The sequence below is a fragment of the Micromys minutus genome, assembly GCF_963924665.1.
Source record: "Micromys minutus genome assembly, chromosome: 25".
NCBI lineage: Eukaryota > Metazoa > Chordata > Mammalia > Rodentia > Muridae > Micromys > Micromys minutus.
The window spans coordinates 8,448,387-8,462,049 of record NC_137960.1 but is presented as its reverse complement, the minus strand read 5'-3'; the positions used below and the strand labels follow the sequence as shown (position 1 = coordinate 8,462,049).

The 13,663-nt window shown below is 52.6% G+C and overlaps 2 protein-coding genes across 2 annotated transcripts in view; both read left to right on the top strand.

Annotated features, from left to right (window-relative positions):
* TSPEAR (thrombospondin type laminin G domain and EAR repeats) overlaps positions 1-13,663 on the top strand; it is a gene marked incomplete at both ends in the record, with an annotated part of 153,565 nt that overhangs the window by 133,290 nt on the left and 6,612 nt on the right. Inside the window, 7 exons of the mRNA XM_080937782.1 lie at positions 2,793-3,031; positions 4,215-4,305; positions 5,790-5,946; positions 6,943-7,074; positions 7,678-7,904; positions 8,883-9,069; positions 11,267-11,496. Coding sequence (XP_080793908.1) covers positions 2,793-3,031; positions 4,215-4,305; positions 5,790-5,946; positions 6,943-7,074; positions 7,678-7,904; positions 8,883-9,069; positions 11,267-11,496 — 1,263 coding nt within the window. The remainder of the gene's footprint in view (positions 1-2,792; positions 3,032-4,214; positions 4,306-5,789; positions 5,947-6,942; positions 7,075-7,677; positions 7,905-8,882; positions 9,070-11,266; positions 11,497-13,663) is intronic.
* Positions 70-864, top strand: LOC308436806 (uncharacterized protein; the record flags this gene model as incomplete). The annotated part of the gene is made up of 2 exons (XM_080937785.1): positions 70-161; positions 309-864. The coding sequence occupies 2 exons, from the start codon at positions 70-72 to the stop codon at positions 862-864; spliced, it is 648 nt and encodes a 215-aa protein (XP_080793911.1).

The following is a 13,663-nucleotide window of genomic DNA, read 5'->3' as shown; positions in this document are numbered from 1 at the left end:
ACATAAAACACACAGTCTCACACACGGTTACACACACTTACAGGTTCTTACCTCCCAGCCAACCCCGCCATGGCCGCCTCCACCATGTCCGTCTGCTCTGACGCTTGCACCAACACCTCCTGGCAGGTGGATGACTGTCCAGAGAGCTGCTGTGAGCCCTGCTGCTGTGCCCCCAGCTGCTGCCAGCCCAGCTGCTGCCAGCCCAGCTGCTGCCAGCCCAGCTGCTTCCAGCCCAGCTGCTGTGTTCCTTGCTGTGTCCCCAGCTGCTGCCAGTCCAGCTGCTGTGCCCCCAGCTGCTGTGCCCCCAGCTGCTGTGCCCCAGCCCCCTGCCTCACCCTCGTCTGCACCCCAGTGAGCTGTGTGTCCAGCCCCTGCTGCCAATCTTCCTGCTGCACACCCTCATGCTGCCAGCAGTCTAGCTGCCAGCCAGCTTGCTGCACCTGCTCCCCCTGCCAGCAGCCCTGCTGTGTGACCCTTTGCTGCAAGCCTGTGTGCTGCACACCCATCTGCTCTGGATCCTGCTGCCAGCAGTCTAGCTGCCAGTCCTCCTGCTGCCAGCCCTCCTGCTGTGTGCCTGTGTGCTGCAAGCCTGTGTGCTGCACACCCATCTGCTCTGGAGCCTCCTCCTGCTGCCAGCCCTCCTGCTGTGCTCCTGTGTGCTGCAAGCCTGTGTGCTGCAAGCCCTGCTCCAGCCTGTCCCTGCTGTGCCGCCCTGTGTGCAGACCTGCCTGCTGTGTGCCCAGCTCCTCTTGCTGTGCCTCCTCCTGCCAGCCCAGCTGCTGTCGCCCAGCCTCCTGTGTGTCCCTGCTGTGCCGCCCTGCCTGCTCCAGACATGCCTGCTGTGGCCAGAAGTCCAGCTGCTGATGGCCTGGTTCTGGTGTCAGCTGGCTCAGGTCCCTCCCTGGGGCTCCTCTCAGCTTCTCCAGTCTGATCCTGATCTGGGATAGACTCCCCCCAGGATGGAGCCCCCAACTTGTCCCTTGTGACTTGTCCTCTCCTGCTGCTTCCCAGGAGGTCTGCTGGTCCACTGGGACTCTGTCTCTCCTGTCCCTCTGCTCTGGTTGCTTTCCCCCAACACCAGCCTGTCAGCAGCCCACGGCTTCAATAAACTCTTTCTAACTAACTCTCATGCTCGGGAACATGTGGTTCAAGTAAATGCCCATCTCCTTAGCCAGGAGTGTTTCAGGAGAGGACTGGGCTCAGCAGTTGACAAAAGACAGTAGCTGCCTCCCTGGGGATCATTGGTTGTTTGAAAATGTGGTCTCTGGTGGACAGATCTGTTTGGGAGGTTGTGGAAGTTTTAGAAGGTTGCTTGAGGATGTAAGTCACTCTGGGCAGGTTCCGGGGGCTGAAACCTTTGGCCCCATTTGAGTTCACGTTCTCAGGTTTCTGCTTCTGGTTGGAGATGTGATCTCTGGCTTCCTGCTCCACGCACTGGCTGCCATTAATCTCCTGCTTCTACAGACTCTAAGCTAAAATAAACTAGTTCTTCCATAAGCCATGGTGATTATTCACAGCAACGAAAAGTAACGGATCCAAAATGAGACCAAGGGTCCTGGACAGGGGGAGCTCTTGACAACTCAAACCAGTGTGAACCGGCTGCGTGTGCTTAGTGGGACTTTGGGGACCTCAATACCTATACCTCCCAGTTCTAACTCTTCACCCCTCGCTCCCTCTCTGTGGCTCCTGAAACCCTGGACATTCCTGGGAGGGGTCTGTTCTTTGTCACCCGCCAGTTTCTAAGCTTCACACCATTTCCTGGAAGTCCCCGGGGAACAGACTCACCCTCTTACCATTGTGAGAACTTCAGGAGCATAAAGATTCCCCCCTCTGTTCCCAAAGGAGACTGAACAAGCAGGTCCCACGTTGTGACCAAGGCACGCTGCACAGTGAGCCGATTCTGGGGACCACACAGGCTGCCCCTTTAGAACAAACAGGTCCATGGAAGTGGTGTGCAGGCTCGCAGGAGAAGAGCCTCGAGAAATCGTAAGCATGTACACACTAGCATGCATACAATCAGCTAGCTGACTTACCTTTCAGCTCTTCAGACGGCCTATGTTAGGCTAAGAAGAGCTTGGTGAGATGTGTTAAATAAATAAATAGCCCACAGTGGAAAGGAGGAGGCTGTTACTTTTGAAACCACAGAACCCAGCAGGCATGCTGCTTTGATGACTGTAATAAAACACACATAGTATAGAATTTACTGCGTTCATCTTTGTGAGCATAGCTCGACCAGCACAGAGTTCAGTTTCATGCACATTCTTCTCGGCAAACCCCAGCTATGCTGTGACCTCCAAGCCCTTTGCTCCAGCTGCCCTGCTCCTTAGCAACCTGTTGTTTGTGTCTCTGGGAGCTACACAGAGTAGTAGCTCAGCACCTATCCTTCTGGCCTGGTTTGTTTTACTCGGTGTGAGGCCCTCCAGACTCCTTCAAGATGGAGCAGGTCAGAACTTACTGGAAAACTCTCTGTTATGCACATAGACTTGGCTTCTGGTACTGAGGGGGCAGTGGGTTGGTGTGAGGAAGTTCACTGAGTTCCCTCCCAGAAGTACTGCTGGTTAGGGCGCCACTAGCTCCGCCCACTCTCTGGTTAGCTCCACCCTCCTCCTCTCAGCCCCACCCCCTCTCCTGCTATGACCACCTCTCCCCATCCCCTCCCAGGCCCTGCTCCCCTCTCCCCTCAGCTATGCCCTCCTTCCCATCTGTTTCACCCCACTGGTCTCGCCGGTCCTTGGTCCTTCCCTCCTCCCTTTCCTTCAGCTCCTCCCTACCTCTGGCCCTGCTCTCCACAGAAGAATGAATACCTGCTCTCCCTGCTGGCGGAGGAGAGGGACACGCTACTGCTCGGCCTGAGATACTCACCCACACAGCTGCACTTCCTGTTTCTCAGCGAGGACCTGGCTGGTGCCTGGCAGACCCGTGTGTCCTTCCGGAGCCCTGGCCTCATGGACAGCCGATGGCATACTCTGATCTTGGCTGTATCCCAAGGATCCTTTTCCCTCACCATGGACTGTGGCCTCCCAGTGGACATGTAGGTACCAGGCTGTGCATCCCAGTGGTCGACCATGTTGTGTGTCATTTGAGAAACCCATTCCAGTGGCTGTTCTGCCACTGCGCAGTGGGAGTGGGCCCTGGATAAGTCTCCCCCTGCCCTGCCAAATCCTTTATCTGAGGCAGACTAGGTGCTAGCTCCAAAGGCAGACCACCTTGTGGGAGACAGGCTTCCACACAGCTCTGAGAAATCGAGGGGCCCAAATGGGGGTCAGAACCCTCCTACTTGGAGCAACTGTGGCCAAGGACGACCTGAGACCCTTGTGTTGAGAATACAGGCCAGCCATAAGGGTGTGGGTTGGGCTGATACCTAGCACAGAGTGGAGGTGGGCTACGGGTGGAGGGCTTGCTCCCTGGAACCCCTGGCCAGGAGCTTAGGATACTGCAACGGATAGTTAGGGCAGGAGGAAGCGGGAGCTACCAGGGTGAACAGTCATGCATTGACACACTGCTCCTTATGCAGAGGCTCTGGCCACATGTCCCCTCCCTTGGTTTACTCTCCTTTATGCCTTCCTCGGTGCCTCTAACCTTTATAGCAATCGAGCCTCCTGGGTCTCCAGCAAGGTGCCTCCCTCCTACCTGTAGCCATTATCCTGCCCTGCTCCTGGGCAGTGTGAAAACACACAGGGCTGGGGCTCTGATACAGGAGAAGGACCTTAGGGTTCACCAGGAAGTAGAAAAAAGGACCCATATGTGTATCACCATCACAAATTCCTGCAGGAGCTTCTGTCCTGGGGTAATGTGCCCCCATCTCAGCTCATGTCCACTGGGGACTATGAATATGCCATTGTGTCCCAAATGGGTCTTAAGCCAAATCAAGATGATGCTAGCTGGGGGAGACGGGTCCTGGTGGGGAGGTAGAGACCACAGATGTGGGGGGAAAGGTGCAAGCATGCTCAGATGCAAAGGGAGGAAGATGGAGCTAGAAGGATATAGAAAGGGAGGGTGGAAAGGAGACCCTGGGGCTACTAGAGCCAGGGGAGCTGAGGAGTCCTCCTCTGCCCGAGGAGGGCAGTGCTCTGCAGGTTCTGGACCGCTAATTGCTATGGAGCCTGTCGCCACAGCTGCCCAGGATGCTCGCTTGTTTCCATGTGAGACCCCATCCCCGACCTTCATAAGCAAATGAGGGTGATTGGCACTAGTGCTGTCCACTCGTGTTTCAGAATGGCTGATGTTCCCTTCCCATCCACCCTATCAGTAAGAGGAGCCCAGTTCTTCATTGGCAGCCGGAAGAGAACCAAAGGCCGATTCACAGTGAGTGTAGAGGGGCTGCCAGCGGCACCCCTCCCCCTGGACATGTATGGGGACAGCCTGTTACAAGCTTCTGATGATAGATTGCCATCTGTGCTAAGGGAGAGCCAGGAACACAAAGGTGTCACAGAGTCTACCACAGGGCTCTCACTGGCTATTTCTGTTTTCTAGTACATTCTTTAAGGTTCCTGGGTCCCTGCTTACAGAATCTCCTACCATGGAATCCTGTCCCCAACACTCTGACAAACTGATGCTTGAACCCAGCCTTCCCATCCATCCATCCATCCATCCATCCATTATCCATCCTTCTATCCATCCATCCATTCATCTATCTACTCATTCCTCCATTTACCCACCCATCCATCTACTCATTCATTTTTCACTTTCCCATTCATCTACTTACCTACCCATCCATCCATTCACCTACCCACCCATCCATCCACTCATCCACTCATTCACCCACCCATCCATCCACTCATCCATCCTCTCACCTAACAACCCATCCATTCACTCATCCATCCATTCACCTACCTACCCATACATCCACTCATCCATCCTCTTGCCTACCCACCCATCCATCAATCCATCCATACACTCATATATTTACACACACACACACACACACACACACACACACACCTATCTATCCATCCATTCATTCACACATCTATACCTGTGTTGTACTCACTGCTAGTGTGGTATCTGTACTCTACACCATACCTAGAATCTACAATTCTCTGTAGTGTCCATAGTAACCACTCTATGGAAGTGTACTTGTGTTACGCTTGATGGGCAAATGAAGAAAAGCAGATATATGGATAGATGCATGGGCAGATGGATGGATGCTTACATGCATGCGTGGGTGAATGAGTGAATAGACAGAGAAGTGGGCAGATACATATATGGGTAGATGGCTCAGTGGCTGGCTGGATGGGTTGGTGGGTGGGTAGATGGATGAATGGGAAGGTGAAAAAATGATTTAGTAAGTGGTTGAGTGGGTAAATAGAGGGATGAGTAGATGGATGAATGGATGGATGGATAGATGAATGAATAGGTAGATAGGTTGATAGATTTTGGATCCATGGACATTGATGGCTGGGAAGATGGACAAGTAAGTGGGTAGGTGTATGTATACATGGATAGATGGTTGGATGGATAGTTTGATAGATAGATAGATGATAGATAGATAGATAGATAGATAGATAGATAGACAGACAGATAGATAGACAGACAGATAGATCCGTGGATGGATCCATGGTGGATGAATGACAAAAGAAGAGATGGAAGAGTAGCTGAGTCAGGTGAAAAGATGTGGCCTTGTCACTCCAGTTCCATGTGGACAGTCCCTCCTTCACTAAGAGCAGTAAGCAGTTGTCCCCTTGCCTCCCCAATAAACCTACAGCCAGACACCTCTCACTCTGCAGGTTAGCCAGCAAAGTCCCCAGCAACTACACACGCCAGTGGTACCTCACTCTCTTCCCCCACAGGGTGTGATAAGGCAGCTGGTTCTGCTGCCTGGCTCAGATGCCACCCCACAGCTGTGTCCCAGCAGGAACGCCAGGCTGGCTGAGCTGTCCATCCCCCAGGTGCTGAAGAGACTCATGGAGAAGCCTGATGATAACGAGGTGCTGAAATATCCCTATGGTTAGTATAGTAGGCGGGGCTTGCTTCCCACCCTGGCAACACCTGAGCCCACAGACTCCTTTCTTGGCTTCTCCAGTGTGCACCTCTCAGTGGCAGAAGGGCAGTTGTCACAGTTGCCAGAACGATACTCAGGGCCATCAGAAAGGCAATAACCTCCAACCTGTCCCTTGAAGGGCTCTTTTTGGATAGCCTACAGGCCAACCAAGCACCTTTCTTGGTTTCATGGGCAGCTGGAAGGTATGGTTCACATCAAGAAGGTTCTCTCCTCTGGACTCCTGGCCAGCTATTGCTCATGTCTCCTAGCTACTCCCTCCAGGTCATTCTAATCTCAGCCCAGCCCATGCCAAGACCTAGCTCTGTTTCCTGCTAGCCTTGCAGCCCATGACATCCCCTGGAAATGTTTTCTATGATCCCCATCTTCTCTGTCCTAGAGTTAAGTTGCAATGTTGAGCCATTTATAAAAATCACAACCCCTGCCTTACAGACTCTTAAGAAGCCCTCCCCTACTACACATAAGCCCCTGCTCTGCAGAAAGAGGCTGAGGGGAGGGACAGCCAGTACTCTAAAACTTGTGGTTCTCACATCATAAATAAAGGACGTCCCCCTCTGTGTGCGTTAGGCATTTGGGTTTTTACTATGGATTTTTGACATGAGACTAAGGTTGGTGCTAGAAGTAGTGAGATCTAAACACACTCGAGAATATTGTCCTTGGCTTTGCACCTAGGGCCTCTAGGGCAGTGTGGGGTCATTGAGGGTCTGCAGGGTGACAGCAAAAGAACAGAGAGATGTGCCCTCCAGGATGAAGGTGAGTAAGGTTAGCCAGCCACACAGGGAACATCATGATTAGAGCCACACACATCTCCAATGACCTGTGCTGTCAGGGCTCCCTTCAGCCACGTACAAAGGTGAAAGACCACTGGCCTTAGACACCTCACATAGAATCCTTGTCTAAGGAATCCTGTTATGCCAGACACTTTGACTTGATCTTCCCCACAGAAGCTGACATGAAAGTAACCCTGGGATCCCGGCCACCATGCACCAAGGCAGAGGGTGCCCAGTTCTGGTTCGATGCTGCCCAGAAGGGGCTGTACCTGTGCGCAGGCAGCGAATGGGTTTCCGTGTTGACAGGTAAGGCTGGACCCAGAATTCAAACCCTACAGTATCCTAAGCACATAGAGCATCTGGCTGCATGCCCTCTGGGAAAGGGTAGGCTGAAGGACTGAAGTCCCATTCATCCATAAAGGTCACTTCAGAGAGTGGAAAGCCACCTCAGTAGCAGGTGGCCACCAGAGCAACCTATGCAAGCCCAGGTGTCCCTCCCCCAACCCCAGAGATAGCCTCAGAACTCCAGGAGTATCAAGCCTCTGTGTTTAATCTAGAAACAGGCAAATCTAGGGTGTGTTATGAGAGATGTGGCCTCTCTCGGCAACTCTTCCCCGGTAGCTAGCTAATGTCTGGAAGAGGGTGCAGTACAGGCAATCACACCTCTCTTTTATCCTGTTTGCATCTGGGATAAACACTGAAGCACCCTAGCAGACAGAAACAGCCTCCCTTTAATGGACCTTTCCCACATAGATAAGACAGGGCTCCAAGAAAAATCTTCATAAATCCCAGGGCCCTGGGCATAAGCCTGGGAACCAAGTCATGTCAGGGCTCCTGAAGTCACTCCCAAGAGAACCCCCAGCTCCGTTCCTATGCACACTGACTAGGTCCCCATCCTCCCATTCCAAGCCAAGACCAAGCTGGATTACGTAGAAGAACATCAGAGTCTACACACCAACTCAGAGACACTGGGCATCGAGGTGTTCAATATCCCCGGTGTGGGGCTCTTCGCAGCCACAGCCAATCGGAAGGCTAGATCAGCCATCTATAAGTGGACAGATGGGAAATTTGTCTCCTATCAGAACATCGCCACACACCAGGCACAGTCATGGAGACATTTCACCATCGGGAAAAAGGCAAGTCTGTACAGGTGACTTCCCCTTCCTTGTTGACAAGCGCCTCCATGGGGTCCGCAGGTTGGAATACCTGTGCACTCTGCAGGCCGAAGCATCTCTTGGGCTTCCAAGCCCTTGCTAGGAGGGATGATGGCTCAGAGTCACAGGTTGTAGGCTGTAGAAATGTGCCTATGAGGAGTCTGTTCAACTCCACGCAGGGCAGAAGTGGCACCAGCTCAAAAGTCTGTCTAGTCCTGTATAACTCACTACAAACCAAAACTGTTCAGACTGGAGGCGGGGAAGTGGCTTGACTGGTAAAGTGTTTGCCCAGCATGCACAGATCCCCAAGTTTGTGCCCCAGCCCCGTATAAACTGGGTGTGCTATATAATTATCTTATAATCCGTCAGGGAATGGAGGCAGCAGGATCAGACATTCAAAAAATCATCCCCAGTCACATAGAGAGTTTGAGGCTAGCCTGGGCTACGTTAGATTATTTAAACAACAACAACAACACTGTTGGAGTAACCTCACTGGGCCAATCACAGTGCAGGGAACATCTCAGAATGAGTATCTTTTATACCACACAGGCTACCCAGAATGCGAAAATGGTGGTTAGTACCAGCTCTTTGGAGGCCAAGGCCTGAGAGTTGGTCTTGGATAGTTCCTTCCACCTGGGCTCGAGTGAGCAGAGAACCTGGACAGGAAGAGGGCATTCACACCAGGAGAGGGCATTCACTCCAGGAGAGGGCATTCACACCAGGAGAGGGCATTCACACCATGACAGGAGAAGGTCACATGAGGACTGGAAACCATGTTTTCTGTCCCTGGGAGAACCACACAACCATGCGATGTTGAGCCCTGAGCATGTCTAAGCACCAAGACTCTCAGATCTGTTCCGTCTGTCCTGTACCCTTCCCTGTAGATGTGGGAAAGATGCTGACGTTCAGACTCCTGCAGATTGGGCTCCTGGTCTATGTAAGATAATGCTTCTCCTTCAGATCTTCCTGGCTGTGGCTAACTTTGGGCCAAATGAAAGGGGTCAAGAGTTCTCAGTCATCTACAAATGGAGCCCCAGAAAGCTGAAGTTCACCCTTTACCAGAGGATCGCTACCCACAGTGCCCGTGACTGGGAGGCCTTTGAGGTAGACGGAGAGCACTTCCTGGTGGTAGCCAACCACCGAGAAGGTAAGATAAATGTAGCCTTTGACCTGGAAGGAAACCATTGCATAGCTTGTGAGCAAGGGTGGATTTTTCATATATATACATATATATACATACACATGTGCACACACATATATACACATATATACACATATATACACACATATACATATACATCATATACATATACACACACACACACACACACAGTTGTGTTGGAGCTGGGAAATGGCTGTCAGTAAAGCACTTGTCTTACAAACTAAGAACTTGTGTTTGCCCAAGCACTATTGCTGATGCCAAGAAGTGCCTACTGGCAGGAGCCAGATATGGATGCCTCCTCAGAGGCTCTGCCAGAGTCATACAGATACAGTTGAGGATGCTTGCAGCTAATCATTGGACTGAACATGGGGTGCCCAATAAAGGAGCTAGAGAAAGGACTGAAGGAGCTGAGAGGGTTTGCAACCCCATGGGAAGAACAATATCAACCAACCAAACCCTCCAGAGCTCCCAGGGACTGAAACACCGACCAATGAGCACACATGGAGAGACCCATGGCTCCAGGTGCATATGTAGCAGAGGACAGCATTGTCTGGCATCAGTGAGAGAATTTGATTTGGTCTTTGGTCCAGAGAAGGCTCATTTTCCCAGTGTAAGGGGACGTCAAGGCACTGAGGTGGGAGAGGGTGGTTGGGAGAGGGAGCCCCTTCATGGTAGCGGGAAGGGGGGGAAAGGGAAATAACATTTAAAATGTAAACACAGAGAATATCCAATAAAAAAAATCAAACCTGAGTTTGACACCCAGCTAAGCATGGTGCCATGCCTTAGTAACCCCAGCACTAGGGTAGCGGACTGTAGCTAATTTGGCCTTATTGGTGACCCCTCAGGCCATTGAAAGGCCTTATATCAAAAAGACAAGGTGGACAATGTCACCGAGGAATGACACTGGAGATCGGCCTGCAGCCTCCACATGGACATATCACATGTACATATGCATCCCCCCACCACACACACATGTGCAAACACACAAGCAGTAAGTCATGCTTGACCCATTTCCTGCAGCTTACCCCTGAAACACATGGTCGGAGGTAGGCCACATAGACTCCATCATAGTCATCCGTCACAGGAGAACAGGGAAGCCACTGAGCCCCTGCATGGACTGTATCCAGCAACTTGCCTTGAGCCAGGTCAACACAGCTCGCCGGTGGCATAAGGACCGTAAACCAGGGCAATAGAGGAAGCATGAGCATCCGTGGGTGTGTGGCCATAAATAAAGGCAGCCAGTTGGGAGGCTGCCGTTGCTGTTCTTCTGACAGCAGGCTCAGGAGTCCTGCGTGGGCTCCTTAATGTCAGAGCAGGTGGCACAGACTGGGCCAGCTAGGGAACCTGATGTCTGGGCCAGGCCCTGGACATTATGGCAGCCAAGTCTTCTCAAACCGAGGATGGATGTTTCAGGGGCCAACTGCATGGTTGCTCTGAACCATTGGTTCCACAGCCCAGCATCCACCCAAGTGCACAGCTCACCAGGTAGACTTGGAGGTGAAGCCTTAGCCACTACACTCAGAGAAGCCAAAGACCCCGACAACGGGGGTACCCCAAAGAGGGAGTACTCCTGCAGAGCAGGCACTGGTGAGGAGGACCATAAGGGAGGACCTTCCAGGAAGGGCCATAGGAGCACAGCCCCAGGGGTCTCCTCTAGGAGACACCATGAAGGGAGGATTAAAGAGGAGGACCTCCAGGGAGCACCACAAGAGAGGGTCTCCAGAGATCACCATAGGAGATGCCTTCCATGAGCATCATGAGGGAGAACCTCTCTAAAGGGCCCCATGGGGGAGGGCTTCCATAGTGTGTCACAAGAGAGAAAAACACCTGGGGAGCACCATTCATGGACGATTTCTGGGGAGCACCATGGGAAAGAAGTTCCAGAAAGAGAGGTATGAACAAGCCTGATCTATTAGGGTAGGGAAGGGCCAAGGCAGGAGGAGGTGAGTCTGGAGATCTGTAGGGCTCAGATATGGGAGGGTCCAGATGGCCCCCTGGGATTTTTCTTCTGCCCCTCAGAGGCTGGGGGAAGAGGCTGCCTGAGGGGTGCAGTAAGGGAGGAACTTGGGGATGCAGGAAACGTGCATGGTAGCTGTCCATGCCCTGGCCAAGCTGTGTCTGGCAAGCAGCTGTGAACCCCCAGGAACAGCGCCCCTCCCCCCAGCACTGACCTTGGTTCCAGGGGACAACCACAACATCGACAGCGTGGTCTACAGGTGGAATCCCAGCAGCCAGCTCTTTGAAGCCAACCAATCTATTGCCACATCTGGTGCCTACGACTGGGAGTTCTTCACCGTGGGGCCTTACTCCTTCCTGGTGGTGGCCAACACCTTCAATGGCACCTCCACCCAGGTGCATTCCCACCTGTATATCTGGCTTGTCGGTGCCTTCCAGCTCTTCCAGTCATTCCTGGTAAGGAGCCCGAGTTCTCTAGTGCATGGGCCCCATGTGTAGTGTGAACCTGCTGAACGGGATGACTAAGGGGCAGGTTCTCTGAAAGCCAGCATGGTGTGGCCCTGACCCCAGTGCCCGAGTTCCTGTCCCTTCCAAATGCTACAAGAGCCAGGTGTCTTCCCAGGTGGTCCCTTCCAAATGCTACAAGAGCCAGGTGTCTTCCCAGGTGGTCCCTTCCGAATGCTACAAGAGCCAGGTGTCTTCCCAGGTGGTCCCTTCTGAATGCTACAAGAGCCAGGTGTCTTCCCAGGTGGTCTGAGCCCTCACTGTGTCTCTGGCCACCTGGGCTCGTGAGAAAAGCCTGGGTGTATTGAGTCTGGGTTACTAAGAAGGTGTCACAACAGGCCTCCCCATTGCCCCCTCACCCCGGTTCTGATCAGTCACTGGCTCTCCAGGTCTACAGGGTGTAACAAGGCAACTTGCACTAATCAGGGGCAGAGGGGATCAGTGTCCCCTTTCGACTTGGAAACCCCTTGGCTGGTCCACCACCCCTGCTGGCAAGACCTATGAGTACTTAGTTTTGTGGCACAAACACAGTTTTATGGTCATGGTCTGTTTGTGCGGGCTGCACTGAAGAGAAATATTTTTGTCAAGACGAGCAGGGCTCCAAGCAGTGACCTTAGTAGAGGGCACAGGCACAGAGGGCAGCGGCCACTCCGTATTTAGCACAGGGTCAGAGCAGAACCCTAATCCTGGGGACTGGTCTGGCTCCCTGCTGCAGGAGAGGGCAGCCCCGAAAGTGACTCTGCTGAAGGAGGGGGTGGGGCACAGCTAGAACAGAGCAGTGGAGGGCGGGTACAGAGGCAGATGCTGCTAGAAGCCACTAGCCACTGGGGAGTCAACAAAGACACCCCAGAGGAGGGACAGACTCAGCCCCGCTGGAGCTGCCGGCTGCCCTTAGGAGCAGCTCCCCGCCCCGCCCCAAGCCGGTCCCCGGCCCCGCCCCCCGCTCCCGTCCCCGCCCCACTCTAACTCTTCAGAGCCTACAGAAGTCCACTTTAATGCTTTGCCAATGTCTCTCTTCCTTTGCCTAAATCCTTTCAGCCCTGGAGATGCCTTAGTACATTTACCGTTTGCATTTTACAATGTCACGAACATGAGCTTTGAAGCAGTCTCAACTACATACCCTGAACTACCTGCCCTCTGTGGGGACACACCCACCTCTGCAGGGCATGCCTTTCTGGAAGGGTCTGTGGTGCAGGCACTCAAACCTGAAAAGCTCCCATACATAGGGCAGGAACTCCCAGGGCACCATGGGTAAGTGCACAGTGGTTCAAAGGGAGACTCCAGGCATCAGGAATTTTCCAGCCTAGGGCCAGTTGAGCAGAGACTGGTTGTCACTGGTGTGGGTTGGGGACAGTGGAGTGGTGCAGAAAGAGACTCTTTAAAGGTGTGGCATTCCTTAGTCACATCCTCTAGTGTTTCAAGAAATTCCAGAGCCCTCCTCTTAGAGTAGAGACCAGGGCTTCCATGATGGGACCCTTGGTCCATTGCTCCAACAGAATCTCTGAGATTTCGGACAGGGCTGGAGAAATTAGCAGCAGTTAAGAGCACTGACTGCTCTTAAGAGGCCCTGAGTTCAATTCCCAGCAACCACATGGTGGCTCACAACCATCTGTCATGGGATCTGATGCCCTCTTCTGGTGTGTCTGAAGACACTAATATACTCATATGAATAAAATAAATAAATCTTTAAAAAAAAAAAGAATCTTTGAGGTAGGGTGATCTATAAACAAAGGAAGTTTATTTGGCTCACTGGTTCAGAGGCTGGGGAGCTCGGAAAGATCAAAGTTCGGCTTCTTTCTACACAGGGCAGAGAAGGAAGGATGAATGAAGCGGAAGGCATACCAGCATGCTCCTGTAACCTAAAAAAAAAAAAAAAAAAAAAAGACACTCGCTAGGTCCACACTCCACACCAGCTCTGGGCTCCTGAGTAGCAGGGAAGACACTTAGCATTCACTGAGGCTGGTCTGGCCCCAGTGGGACATTAACACCCCTTACACAGTTCCAGGAGAGCGTGCTCTTAGGTCTCCCCAGGGCCTCCTGTGCAAATCTCCTCAGGGTCCATTAGTGCACATGAAAGGACAGCAAGCAGCTCAGAGCTCAAAGGAATGAAGCCCTGATA